The sequence below is a fragment of the Halichoeres trimaculatus genome, unplaced genomic scaffold (assembly GCF_033239565.1).
Source record: "Halichoeres trimaculatus isolate MK-OKI-2021-1 unplaced genomic scaffold, fHalTri1.1 fHalTri1_scaffold_18, whole genome shotgun sequence".
NCBI classification, from domain to species: Eukaryota; Metazoa; Chordata; class Actinopteri; order Labriformes; family Labridae; genus Halichoeres; species Halichoeres trimaculatus.
In genome coordinates this window covers 18,974,174-18,987,038 of record NW_027437196.1, presented here as the reverse complement: position 1 = coordinate 18,987,038, position 12,865 = coordinate 18,974,174, and the positions used below count along the sequence as shown (strand labels likewise).

The 12,865-nt window shown below is 42.4% G+C and overlaps 1 protein-coding gene across 2 annotated transcripts; it reads right to left on the bottom strand.

Annotated features, from left to right (window-relative positions):
* Positions 1–1,180: 1,180 nt before the first annotated feature.
* tfap2a (transcription factor AP-2 alpha) lies at positions 1,181–12,865 on the bottom strand. 2 transcript variants are annotated; one of them, XM_074693996.1, is made up of 7 exons: positions 12,685–12,865; positions 9,718–10,137; positions 8,486–8,537; positions 6,864–7,089; positions 6,039–6,157; positions 4,167–4,308; positions 1,181–2,749 (listed from the first exon to the last, which is right to left on the bottom strand). In XM_074693996.1, the coding sequence occupies exons 1-7, from the start codon at positions 12,733–12,735 to the stop codon at positions 2,461–2,463; spliced, it is 1,299 nt and encodes a 432-aa protein (XP_074550097.1). In that variant the 5' UTR covers positions 12,736–12,865; the 3' UTR covers positions 1,181–2,460. The 2 variants fall into 2 exon arrangements, with proteins under 2 accessions (XP_074550097.1, XP_074550099.1); XM_074693998.1 differs by lacking the exon at positions 12,685–12,865 and adding an exon at positions 10,619–11,226 and having other exon boundaries at positions 1,182–2,749.

The following is a 12,865-nucleotide window of genomic DNA, read 5'->3' as shown; positions in this document are numbered from 1 at the left end:
TATTTATGCTATTCCCCCCTCACATCCAACCATAGCAGGAGCAGCCGGGTAGTCTCTCCCCTTTATGAGTGAGCTATTGTGCCTGAGGACAGGATCCCACACACACAATCTGAAGCCTGAGCCAACAAAAACAGGGGCCTGACAGACAATGCCTCGCTTCACCTGCTCCAGCACCGTGCATCGCAATTATGCCAAGGACATGTACAGTTAGGCTTCATTCACCCTCCTGCAAAACAACAACTGCCTCAGAATTAAAGCAACCAGGGCCCGGAAAAGCATGCAGATAATAAATATGGCTGCAGAGATTGGAGAGAGGGGGAGGAAGAGGAGGTGAGGGAGGAAGAGAGGGGGTGCAATACAATATTTTAAACGGCATGGTTACCAGACAGTGAAATAGGGAACGCAAGAAACAATACCAAGATGCATATATCACCACTCTGATTCATGCTCCACATGAGATTGATTTCCAGCTATAGGTGCCAAGCCATCAATACACAATCAAACTCAACTCAAATGTTATGCAACGGGCCTGCTCTCTGCAGCTCTGCACGCGAAATAAAGCAAAGGCCAGCGTCAGATTTGCTATTACAGCCAGCGTGATAGCCACATTTATAGACTCAGTCAGCTAAACACAAGGAAAGCAGACTAAATACTGAGCAAAGCAGGAGATTGCTTGTGAAAGTATTATGATTAAAATGTGCATAAAAAGCCAGCATGGTGGAGCGCTGATTGTTCATTGATTACACTGAGAGGCAAACAACACAACAAATATTTGATGCATGTCTTTGAATGCAGCACAGAATAAAGAGAAAGGAGGGGGGAGCCAAATATAGCCTATAACAACCAAACATTGCGCACCAGGCCTGTATACATCTCAGAGGGTTTTAGCTGGAGGGGTGGCGCTGCGCACTTCAAACGCGCATCCATCCATTGTTGTGAGCCATTTGGCCTGCATAAGATCCTGTGCTCTGAACCAGAGAGTTTAAAGTAAGATTTTTTTTATTATACTTGAGGGAAACAATGAGTTCAGCTGCTTATTGCAAGGAGCAATCGTCTGGGGAGACTTAAACTCAATTACTGTAGCCGTTCAGAATGGGAAAAAAATACAGAAAGGGAAAAAAACACACCCCGCCGTGTCAAGCAGTGAATAAAAAATTAAAAGATATGAATAATAATCGAGATGAAGCGTATCAAATATTTATTTTTTTTCTGGGCAACAAAGGACTATAATACATTGACAGGCATGGGAACTATTGCCAGCACATGTCTATACAATACAGCTAAAACCGCCTCCAATTTTGGACATTATCGGACAGAACAAGATATCAGGTGGTCCCAAAAAGTGTTTTTCGAATGTCTTCCAACATTAAAAAAAAGACAATATTCCATTTATTGCTTTTATGGTGCTTCAAGGAGAGAACAAGAGGTGAAACGTATTCTGATTGGCACAACACATAAAAGCTTGTATAAAAACGAAAATAGAAACACAAAAAACAGTTCTCCTCAGGGTCTCACGTATGCTCTGTCTCAAATTAAAAAAAACGGAATAAGGATGATATATATAGAGAGAAATGGAAGTTTTATTTCTATTCAATTTGTTCACTTGCTTCAATGTCGCCTCAACATGCTACAAGAGGGCTGAATTGAAATATCCCAGAGAAATAAAAAATACCCCAAACTTCTGTTTTTCTAAGAACCATAAAATCACATGAAGAACTAACCGAATATTCAAACCCACTAAAACAGGAGGCACCAGATAAATAAAAAAAGAAGTTTCAACAGACGCACCATATTTACAATTCCCATTAAATTACACATAAATAAATATATACATACATGAACACTGATTCCCTTATATAACCGCGAATCGTGTTGAAATTCAAAAAGTTCAAGTTGGTCGTGTGGAGAGAGAGAGTCTACAACTGAAGTCATGACATGGAGCTCTGTGGAATTTCTCTGTGTTTTTCAAGTTTATTATTCACAATACTGATAAGAATTCATCCTCTTTTAGCTTCGTTTTTGTCACAATCGTGAAATTGAGATATAGAGGGCTTCGCTGGATTTCAGTCCATTCGTTGCAGCTCATAAAAAAACACGGGGAGTACATAAAAAGTCCTCTGGCTGAGGCAAACACACCTTTTCCTCGCCCTGGAGCTGTTCCTTTGCAGCTTTTTTTCTTTTCTTTTTTTTAAATAACATTTCATACGGTTCGGGTGTTGGAAGAAGAAGATTCTTGCGTCGTTTCCTCGTCAATCCAAAGTGGGATGTAAAAAGAAAACATGTAAAACCGCGCAAGATCAGGAAGTGGCACGTTTAACTTTATCAATAGTATTTATAAGGTATTTATAATATTTATATTGGATGGGTGGGGCCGGGGCGAGGTGGAGGGACGTGGGTCGGTTGAGAAGAAGAAGGGCCCCTGGGTTTGTTTGGCCCCTCAGTGAAGGTGGAATGGAAACATCACTTTCTGTGCTTCTCGTCTTTGTCTCCCCCTTTAGTGCCGTTATCTGAGTGACTGTTGGGGTTGTTGTTGAGGTACATTTTGTCCATGGCTTTGATAGCCTCGGTCAGATAGTTCTGTAGGGCCGTGACGGCCGCGCACAGTGCCGGGGTCCCGAAACCGTGCGAGATTAGACTGAAGTGGGTCAAACAGCTCTGGATTCCCGGTTCGAGGATGGGCTGCGGCCGTGAGTTCCCCAGCGGCGAGCGGTCCTGGGACAGTAGGTCTGTGAACTCTTTGCACACTTGCCTGAAACAGAGGAAACGAGTGTAAACGACCAGGAAAGAAAATTGGTGGCCAATGCATGCGTTGATTTTTCATGACCTGGCAGAGAACAATCTAACTTTGGACACAGCAAAACAGTTTTTCACATGACTGGTTGTAAATTGGTGGTTTGCGTAAGAGAAGGCAAAGCTGCAAAAACAACGAAGGTGCAACAAGTTTATCTGGTTCTATCTGCAAGTCTACTTATTGCAGTACTTTATTCAACGTGTCGAAATTGACTGAAATTACGGTGTGTCACCTATTCTGCATTTTTTCAGAATAGCCAACGAAAATGTCCTGCAGCTATTGAGGAGTGGAAATAAAGCTCACAGGCCACTGGCAGTATTTTTATTTTATCATTTTCTGTAAAAAAAAAACACTGCACAGATAATTTGGGGTAAAATATTAATCCTTATAATTTTTAAAGAACAGAAAAAATATGAGAACATTTTTGAACATCAGGTAATTAAACACAAACTTAAATGCTGCCATAAAATTACAAGAATTACGGTTTTATGCAAGGACTTCTCCATTTCCATTAGAACAGCATCTCAGTTATTTTCAGCTAATCTGTGTAAAATATTTTAAAGTGTCGAGTCAAATATATTCTAACATTTAAAGATGACTTAACGTGTATTCACTCTCCATTTCATGCTACTGGTATTTTAATAACAGGCAAACAGGCTGTAATAAGCGGTTATAGCTGACAGCTGTTTGATTATAGCGGTCCATCATCAATAATAAATGCAGGCTTCTGCCTCTCTATGCTTTTTTTTTATAAGCCATGATCATGCTGCAGTAAACGCAGGGTAAAAATAACCAACAGCACTGGTAGCACTGGATGAGACCCAGCGATGTGTCAATGTCACTGAAATCACAAGGCAAACACAACAGAGCTGTGCGTGTGGATGACAGGAAGGCACAGGCAAACACACCAACAACAGTCTGCTTTAAATTGCACTGGACTATTTAATTATCACAGATAGGACTAGATCAAATAAATAGACAACGAGTGTCTGCATAGTTAGCAGACATGTAGAGTTGATGTGTGAAAATGTGAGAGTAAAAACGTGTAATTATTAATCTTTATATAATTAATATCTTTTAAATATTTTTTAAAGTAAAACATACAAAATTAGAATAATCAGGTATGACGATGTACTTCATACTGCACAATGTGACGTGTGTTGACTTTGTAGTTGAGTCAAATCATGACTAAAAAAACACGTCTGAAAATATTAAAATAAGTGTGTGTGTGTGTGTGTGTGTGTGTGTGTGTGTGTGTGTGTGTGTGTGTGTGTGTGTGTGTGTGTGTGTGTGTGTGTGTGTGTGTGTGTGTGCAACAAACAGACTGGGATGCATACGGCGCTGTGACGCAGTGAAATGTGATGATAGCACTTACTTCGTGGCCAATAGCATGTTTTTTCTTTGGACTTGTTCGTTCGGGTCGGAGTGCTGACGGTTTACATATTCAGCTACTGCCTTGGCTGGAAACTCGGTCTCGCACACATAACCGAAATCCCTGGCAAGATGGACCGCTTCGCCTGAGACAGAAAAAAAACAGCAAAGAAGGGAAAGAGAGAGGTTGAGTGTGTTTTTCTTTATTAAATATGGTTACACCAAAATGAGAGCTGTTCACACTCCCTGCTTGGACTAACACGTGATTAATCTGAAGTGAGCTGCGCGTGCACACAGCGGGGTTATAACACCTGTGCCTCAACAACACTAATGATGATGATTACTAAAATAAAAGCCCCGGAATCATAAGACAGCAGGCCTGCGAGCTGTCAATACAAGTCAAGATCTCTTCTTCATACCGTGAGAACGCTTAAATATGGAGCAGAAACAATAAGTGGATATGAAATATGGACGGAGCGTCATGCTTAACACCATGTCATTGATTACCAATGCCTGCACATTACTGAAAGTCAAGCAGATCACACAGGCATGGGGAAGCAATTTTAAAAGGCTATACCTAAATCTCCCTCCTTTTCCATACTTCAGCTCTGAGAATTTCAGGTTTCATTCCGTCCGAGTCTAAACTCGCCCCTTTTCTCTCTCTATCTGGACATTTTTTTTCTTCCCAAGTCTTTGGTTTTAATTTCCTGAAGCAGTTGCGTTTTTACTGCAGGGCTTCCTGCCCATAAGCTTCTACTCCGGAAGAACGCATGCGCCAATTAGCATCAAAGCTCAAGTCCAGTAAACTAGTTTCCATAAAATGGAGCGGATCATAAACAATGACAGCACTTCAGAAAATGCACTGTCCCTCCACTAAATAACCAGCTGCCCCCATCCATCCAAGCTCCCCACGTGCCACCACCTTCTTATTACCCAGAATCAGACATTTCTCCACGCTCATTACAAAACAGCACCAAATCTCGACCAAGCACATTGGATTCGGCTCTCTTCCGCAGTAATGATTAACAAGGACCAATGAACCATCGCAGGGTTTCACCTTTGGAAAGCCACTGCTCACCAAATACCACTGCACTGAATAATAAGGTCCAACTCTGCAAGCAAAATGGATTTATCCAGTCGCGTTAAAGCGCACCATAATTGACTAATTTATTCTTTAATGGACCCAAAACATATAGCTCCCAATAGGTCAGCTCCATGCCATTTGCATGCAACGAAAATCTTCACTGAGAGCCAAAGCATGAGAAGCTATTAACGAAAGAATTAAAACTCAGGCCTGCGCTGCCATAGCTATGGTGTATTAATGTTTGAAACAATGCATGAGGGTTAATAAATCAATCGACTTCTCATCCATGAGGTGAAACAGCTCAGCGGCGCCCAATAAACAAGCAGCACTCAATAATTAACTGGACTTCAACACAAATTCATCCAGTGCGTAAACTAGGCCAGCCGTGGTGGACCTGCAAGTGCGCTCCTGAAAGCGAGGGCCAATAACGCTGCAATGCCACGAGAATCACCAGCTCCATTCTTTCTCTTTCTCTCCCCCTCTACATTCTCTCTCTTACACACACACACACACACACACACACACACACACACACACACACACACACACACACACACACACACACACACACACACACACACACACACACACACATACATCCTTCATGCTTTATTACTTGCGAGGCAAAGTCGGTCCACATTACACGGATGAGCGCATATGCTGATTTCCAACACAGAGAAAGAAAGAGAGAGGGGAAGAGACAGTGAGGGAGAGAAAAAACTCCCATTTTGCAAGCACCTGATATCGCGGGAGCAGCTAGAGTGAGAACGTGATTCGTGGCAGCCGGCTTACCTTCGACTAGTGACGTCAGGAGGGTAACGTTGGCTGCTTTGCGTCTGCCTGCAGGTAGATTCAAACCGATTTTATCCAGCTTCTCCCTGAGGGATCTTCCTCCATTCTTGGATTTTGCCCTGCGAACGAAAACAAGGCCAAATGTCAACACCATCACTAAGATTCTACACACGTGTGAAACATGTGCACTTAACAAGCAAAATATTGTCTCGTATTTTTTTTTCAAGGATTATGTCCTTAAACTTAGTCCTAAGATATTTTCTATGATTTGTGTTTGAATCTTTAAAACACACACCCAGCTCCTTTTTATTAATCCAGTCTTGATTAGATATTATTTGCTGGGCTCTATCCTCTTTAACATCCTCCATACAAGCTATAAATAATACCAAAAAGAGCTCAGCCTTCTCCAGCAGCAGACAAATACAGTACAAAATGAATAAATAAAGCCCTACTTAATAGGCAGCACTATTACTGGCTGCGTGTCTGTAGCAGCACTTCAGTAGACAGTTCACTAGAGACCAATGTTTTCATGTGTAATGCCTTCACTGGGCCTATAGAGCTGGGCTTGAAACAGACTAGGCCTACATTAATTTGAGAGAGGGAGAGAAACAGAGAGAGTTAATATGGAATTTAACAGACCTCTCCTGCTTTAAATGCAGGAGCTAGGTGTCATGGTTGGTCGATTTTAATTATTCTTGGTACAGAACAGAGAGAGGGAGCGCGAGGAGAGATGCGCGCGCACAGAGGGAATGGATTGGAAGGTAGAGAGTTTATGCACGCGCTCTCTAAACAGGTAGTAGAGGAGAGGAGATTTTTTGGACTCACCTCCTCAGCACCCCTCCCAGCAGAGAGGCGTTGAGGCACTCAGGCGGCGAGAGGCGTCTCTGCACCTCTGCCACAGTGACCTTGTACTTGGATGTGGAGCTGAGGAGAGACAGGCGACCCGGAACTGAGCAGAAAACCTCGTTGGGGTTTACCACCCCTCCGAAAAGACCGTCCTTATTTACGGGGATGGCGGAGATGTTGTTGTTCTTGGATAAAGACACTGGACCTATAGCCAGGGAGAGAGGGGGGAGAAAGAGAGGGATGGTGGGATGAGGAGAAGGAGGGGGGAGAAAGAGAGAGGGAGACCGTGCTCAGTGAATTTCATGCAATGCAGAGCCTTAACTAAATGAGAAGGGGGGATTTAGGCCCCGGATTTAGAGTTTAGCACCACATGTGTACACTTTCAGCAACAAGGACATGCAGAGAAAAGCGAGCAATGGAGGCCTATACATGGAAATAATACTAATAATGAAAGTGTTTGTGTGCTGATAAAATCACGAGCATCCGGGATGATTCAAACTGTACATAATTCTGCATTATTTTCATCTATCTGCTCTATCATCTGAAAGCACCGGTCAACATATTTATGCAGCAGCAGACACCGAGGATCTCCAGTATCTGCGCGCTCATGCAGCCTTTCTGCGCGTCCGGCACAAAGCAACCACACAATCCTAGAGATTTGGTAAAGTCTACCTATTTTGACATGTCCTGGTATCCAGCAAAACACCGTTACCCGTGTGTGATTTCACACCGAGCGAGGAGGAGGAAGGAGGGGGGACAGAGCACCACTGGGCTTTCCACCGTTTTGGTGTGCAGTAACCGGAGACAAAGGGGACTGTGCGCCTTTGGATAGATCACTTGTGACATTAATGGCTCAGGGGAGCCTAATAGAGACAATAGGAGTTAAACGAACTCTTGAGATTACTAATATAAGAAGCCAATTATCATGTTGATACGCAGATAGACTCAAAAAAGGAAGAATGTGAAAAAGAGAGAATATGAAGCAAGAAAGAAAGACAGAAAAATGGCGACACGTCGCTTGTAATTCAGCTGACATAACGTTTTGAACATAAAAGTCCAGCATAAATCGTTCACTATGTGATTCAGACCCCTTTACAGCAAACAGAAATAGTCAAGTCTGCGTAATCCAACAGCTCTTTACATATAAGTAAGTGATTTTTCCCAAACCGAGTATTTCCTCCCTGAATGACAGAGTCTGCTCCATCCAGCACTTCCAACTTCCATTTTAAATTTGACCATGCTGTGTGATTGCAGCTATTGGCTTTCTCCACCACAGGATCGTCTATAGCTATAGGCCTGTATCTTTGACCATCAATACCACGGGGCCTTCAAAGCCCAGCAGCTCCACTCATCTCCCCGCTGCTCTGAAACGCTGACAGTAAATTCCATCAGCGAGAAAAAGGTGCAGCCAGTTTGATGCACTTGGAAAGCATGTAATGAAAAATAGGCTACTGCGTATTAGGATCAGTCAGGCATTACCGCAATGCATCGAGTTCTCTCGAGCAGAATGGCGAATGGTGTGTGTGTATGTGAGTGTGTGCCTAGTGGTGTGCACTGCAGCTTGCAGGAACATGCATGATATCTCGGAGGAAATTGCTTACCTTTTTTAATTACAGTCTGGTCGGGAATGTGGATTCCTTGATCATCAACAGGCTGTGACACAAATGCAGAAAGAACGGACAATTTTAGCACAGATAACACCAGCTTGATTCCTGTGTACGTGAAGGCAACTCAGTAAGCTGTGCACGAACAAAAGCTCGACACAATTAGCAACAATCAGCCATAGGAGGCTCATGAGGCCCATACCTGTTATTACTGTCCAGCGGGTTTCGTTCATGGATGCATTACACCAGAACACAAACTCAGACTTAAATAACGAAGCTGTGTCGCCCCATAATCCTGACCTAATTTTGCCCTCAGATTGGCTTCACTCACAAGGAAACTTCTAATCTAGATTGGATAGTAATTACGGCAGCGCAGCCTATTAAAGGCCTATGAACTAATTAGAGGATTATTGGTGTTTATTTCTGATTAAAAACTGGGGAGAACTCTCCAAATAAGAATGGGAGTTATTGACAATTTGAGCGCTCATTTATCATGCATATTTAGTGATCGTAGCTATTATTCCAACCCAATACAGAAAACTCAATTCTGTTGTCAGTGTGCATGCAGTGTTTGAGAGTGTCATTGTTCACGAAGCACCTCGAGCTTCTTCTTTTTTTTCCCAAAATGAAAAAATCAAATGAAATCAGACTGCATTATAAGACGCTCGAATACAGTAATTCATTTGATTTCAGTCTATTTAATTCAATATTACAGCTATTGCTTGTATCATACAAAATATAATTTGAAAAAGAATAGCATAATTCAAAGTAAATTATTAAATTTTTAAAAAGATTAAAAAGATGATAAGATTACTGTTTAGTTAGAATAAATAAATAAATGAACAAACCTCGTGATATTTTTCATGCATTTAAACGGCCAAATCAAAAAATGTGTTCAATGCGTATCATCTCGCCAGGGATTTTAAACATTTTCCTAAAATAAAATAACAGATAGGCCTATAATTTTACAAAAAAAAAAAAAAAAAGATTTAAAAAAACTTTACAGAGATTTTTATGTTTATCTATTATTTAGAAATAATTGGCCTAGTTAAAAGGCTATTAGCGTTCAACCAGTTTAATTTATTGTCATAGTTTTTGAGACATGGTCTCAAATAATTCCTGCAAAAATATTAGCACTCCTTTTAATTCTAACCCTTCGTTAACTAAGGCATTAAGCTCAAATACATTAAAAAACAGAAGAAGAAGAAACCAGGTAGCTCCTGTCTCACCTGAACGTCTTCTAAAGAGTGAGGTATTCCATGGATAGGGATAGAGTCTGACAGTCCCGTGTCTAAGCCGTGGCCGGACGGTAGCAGCACTTCCCTGCGGTACTCCCGGCACAGCTGGTGGGGCAGGTTGCGGTGCTGGTGCAGTAGGCTGCTCTCCTGACTCTGCCTCTGGCCCGGCCAGCCCGGGTGCTGCGGCTGTGGCTGAGCATGCAGAGAGTTGAGGGAGTACGGGTCGTTGACGTGCGAGTAAGGGTCCTGAGACTGCGGGTAGATGGGCTGGTAGGGTGGGGGGAAGTACGGAGGCTGGAAGTCCGAGTTCGGCGTGTGAGAAAGCGGAGGGGCGCTCGTATAGGGACTCTGGCCCACGCCGCCCAGCTGAGGTAGCCTTGCTGTACCATTGCTGGTGCCGTCGTGACGGTCCTGGAGGGATCAGGAGGAAAGAGAAGTGTTTTAGACACAAAGCAGTTATAAAAACAAAACAGCTGAATTATGCGTACATGTGCAGTTTTTTATTTTAACTGCTGAATGCTGCGCAGGCATGATCAAATATGGCCTGTGTGTGACAAATATGGCCAAGTGTGGAATCTTCAATTAAAATAGTTCCTGCTGTTTGTTTTTTATAAAACCAACCTAGGTCAAAATTAAACACACTGCCTACTTTGTGCGGAAAGTAAAAAAAAATCAACACAACAAAGGCAAAATGTAAATAATAACAAGAAAGATTGAATTTCGGAGGTGGAAATACCCTCAAAAATAACTATGCATTATATTATTTTAGCCTTTCCCACACATCTCATGTCGGCAAGCTTGACAAAACATTATTCAGCGGAATAAAAACTGTATTACAACAAATTTTAAAATCCAGTCAAGTATCAAACACGCCAGGGCTCCAGCAACTTACCATCGCGGAAAAACTGTGCACTAACATCTCAAATGATTTTTGGTGCGACTCAAGAAAAGAGTATTCAGTTCGAAAACACTTTGAATTTCTGAGGGGCGAGCAAGGAAATTAGACAGCAAAACAAAAAAATAGCCCCCAGAAAAAAAGGACTCTTCTTTTCTCCTGTAAGATCACGCTGGCCCCTGCGCTCAGATATGTGCCACAGCAGCAGGACGATAATCCATCAGAAATAAACGGTAAGATCCCCGCTGCCCTTCATTTGGGGCAAAAAATGCAGATATTCGGCGGTGCTGGCGGATTCGGGTCGAAAAGTTTCTCTTGGTAAACCCTTCTTTTTCTCCCTGCTCTTCTGGCTTCTATCACAGTGCAGCCGTCCCTTCGCCTGAGCTCATATTAGCAAAAGAGCCGCTTCTTCGTCCCCCTCTTGGACTCCTAATAGAACGAATTCATGACTATTAATATTACAGGAATACTTAATAATAAGGAAAGAATGGTCGGAAATCGGGCGTGAAGCGGAGGACGCAACTCAAGGCAAGAGTCTGCGCTTAAATGACGTCCATTGAAAGGAGGAATCTGTATATCTAATCAGAGATGGGGAGAGAGAGGGAGTGAGAGAGAGAAGGAGGGAGTGAGACTGTGGAGGGAGTGGAGAGAGAGAGAGACAAAAAGAGGGACATTCACTCCCGTCTGACGAATCAGAGAGGGAGAGAGGAGGAGGGGGGAGTTTAAAAGGGTCCCAGGGCCAAAGCGCAAAAGTGAAAGAAAGACATGCGAATGAAGGGTGGTGGACCACAGACAGGAGGAGAAGAAGAAGCGATGGAAGAAAACAATGTGCACCTCTGAACTGGGTGAAAATCCAGCAGACGACGCTATGGGCATTCCGAGCGGCTCGTTTCTACCTCTCGTCCCTTTGTTTTCCACTTCAGACTCCGACAGGGAGCCGTCCTCCATAGGGCTCTTTTCTCTCCTCTGTCACCGCCGAATTACTCCACCGGTTCCTCCTCGACTCCCAAACCCAGAGTCACGCCGACTAACTTTTAGCTTTTAACAAGATAGACGAAGAAAAATAAATTCCCACAGTCTCTGATAGGGCCGCGCAGATCGGGCGCTCTGACCAACTTTTACGCGCGGTTTCGGAGAGCTTCACTCCCCTTCCTGCTCGCTCATTTAAAAAATATTCTACAATCACCCTTGACCAGATCGGTTCAGATTTTAATTTCTCCGTCGATATCAGCGAGTAAACATTTGCCTGTAAATCAAAATAATGAGAACAAGCTAAGCGCGGGGGAGCCCAGCTTTTGTTTTCCTGCTCCAAGCCGGCCCTATCCTCGCAGGACGCGGGCGAAAACACGTCCGACAGGCTCCTCCACTCCTAAACAAGTCCCTGATATTACTGCCAAACTTTGTCTATGCCCAAAACAACAATTACTCAGTGTATGCACTCCACACACACATGCACACACGCGACATGTAACGGCTCAAGTTGCAGCGATATTAAAAGTGAATGGAAGATGTCCATGCAATTTAAATAGGGAATAAACAGGCTGTGTAAGCGCGTACAACTTCCATTCAGGTGCAGTATTTATTTTTAATTAAATCAATGGTAACTAAATATTAATGTTTTCACAAATCGACCTGCCATGACATATTCCAAATATGTTTACAATTTTATTTCTAATAAAAATATAAGCAGGTTGTTTTAAAATAATAGTTGCTGTGATTTCACGCACGCAACATTTGTAAATTAACCAAAACAAATGAAAACTCTTATTGTTTTACAAAAATGCAGTCCCAGAAAAAAATAATTACGGTTGCAACTTTCACTGCAAGCTGTAGTTATGAATCAAATATTTGTCATCGTTTAAAAAAATAGAGAAACGCCTATGAAATAAATCAAAGCCGTAGATCCACTCATTTTGAAACTGCATAAATGTTGAACTTACACAACAGTTGTCAAATGAATGACATTTTTGTACCAAAACAATACAGCACATCCTTAAAATTATTACCTCGGAAAATTTATAGATACAATATAAAATTAAGCAAATTAAAGAGGAGTCCCTTACCTCGCAATCTTCATATTTAATGTTATCAGTTAATTTCCAAAGCATTTTCATGGGTTGCTGAGGTGGATATTGAGTTTGGGTATCGTCTTATAGTCTTGTTTTCACTCAGTGAATTGTGCTCCCCGCTCAGAAAAACTACTTTTATTGAAGCTGTGGGCTGCTGTCTGTCTTGCGCTCTGAG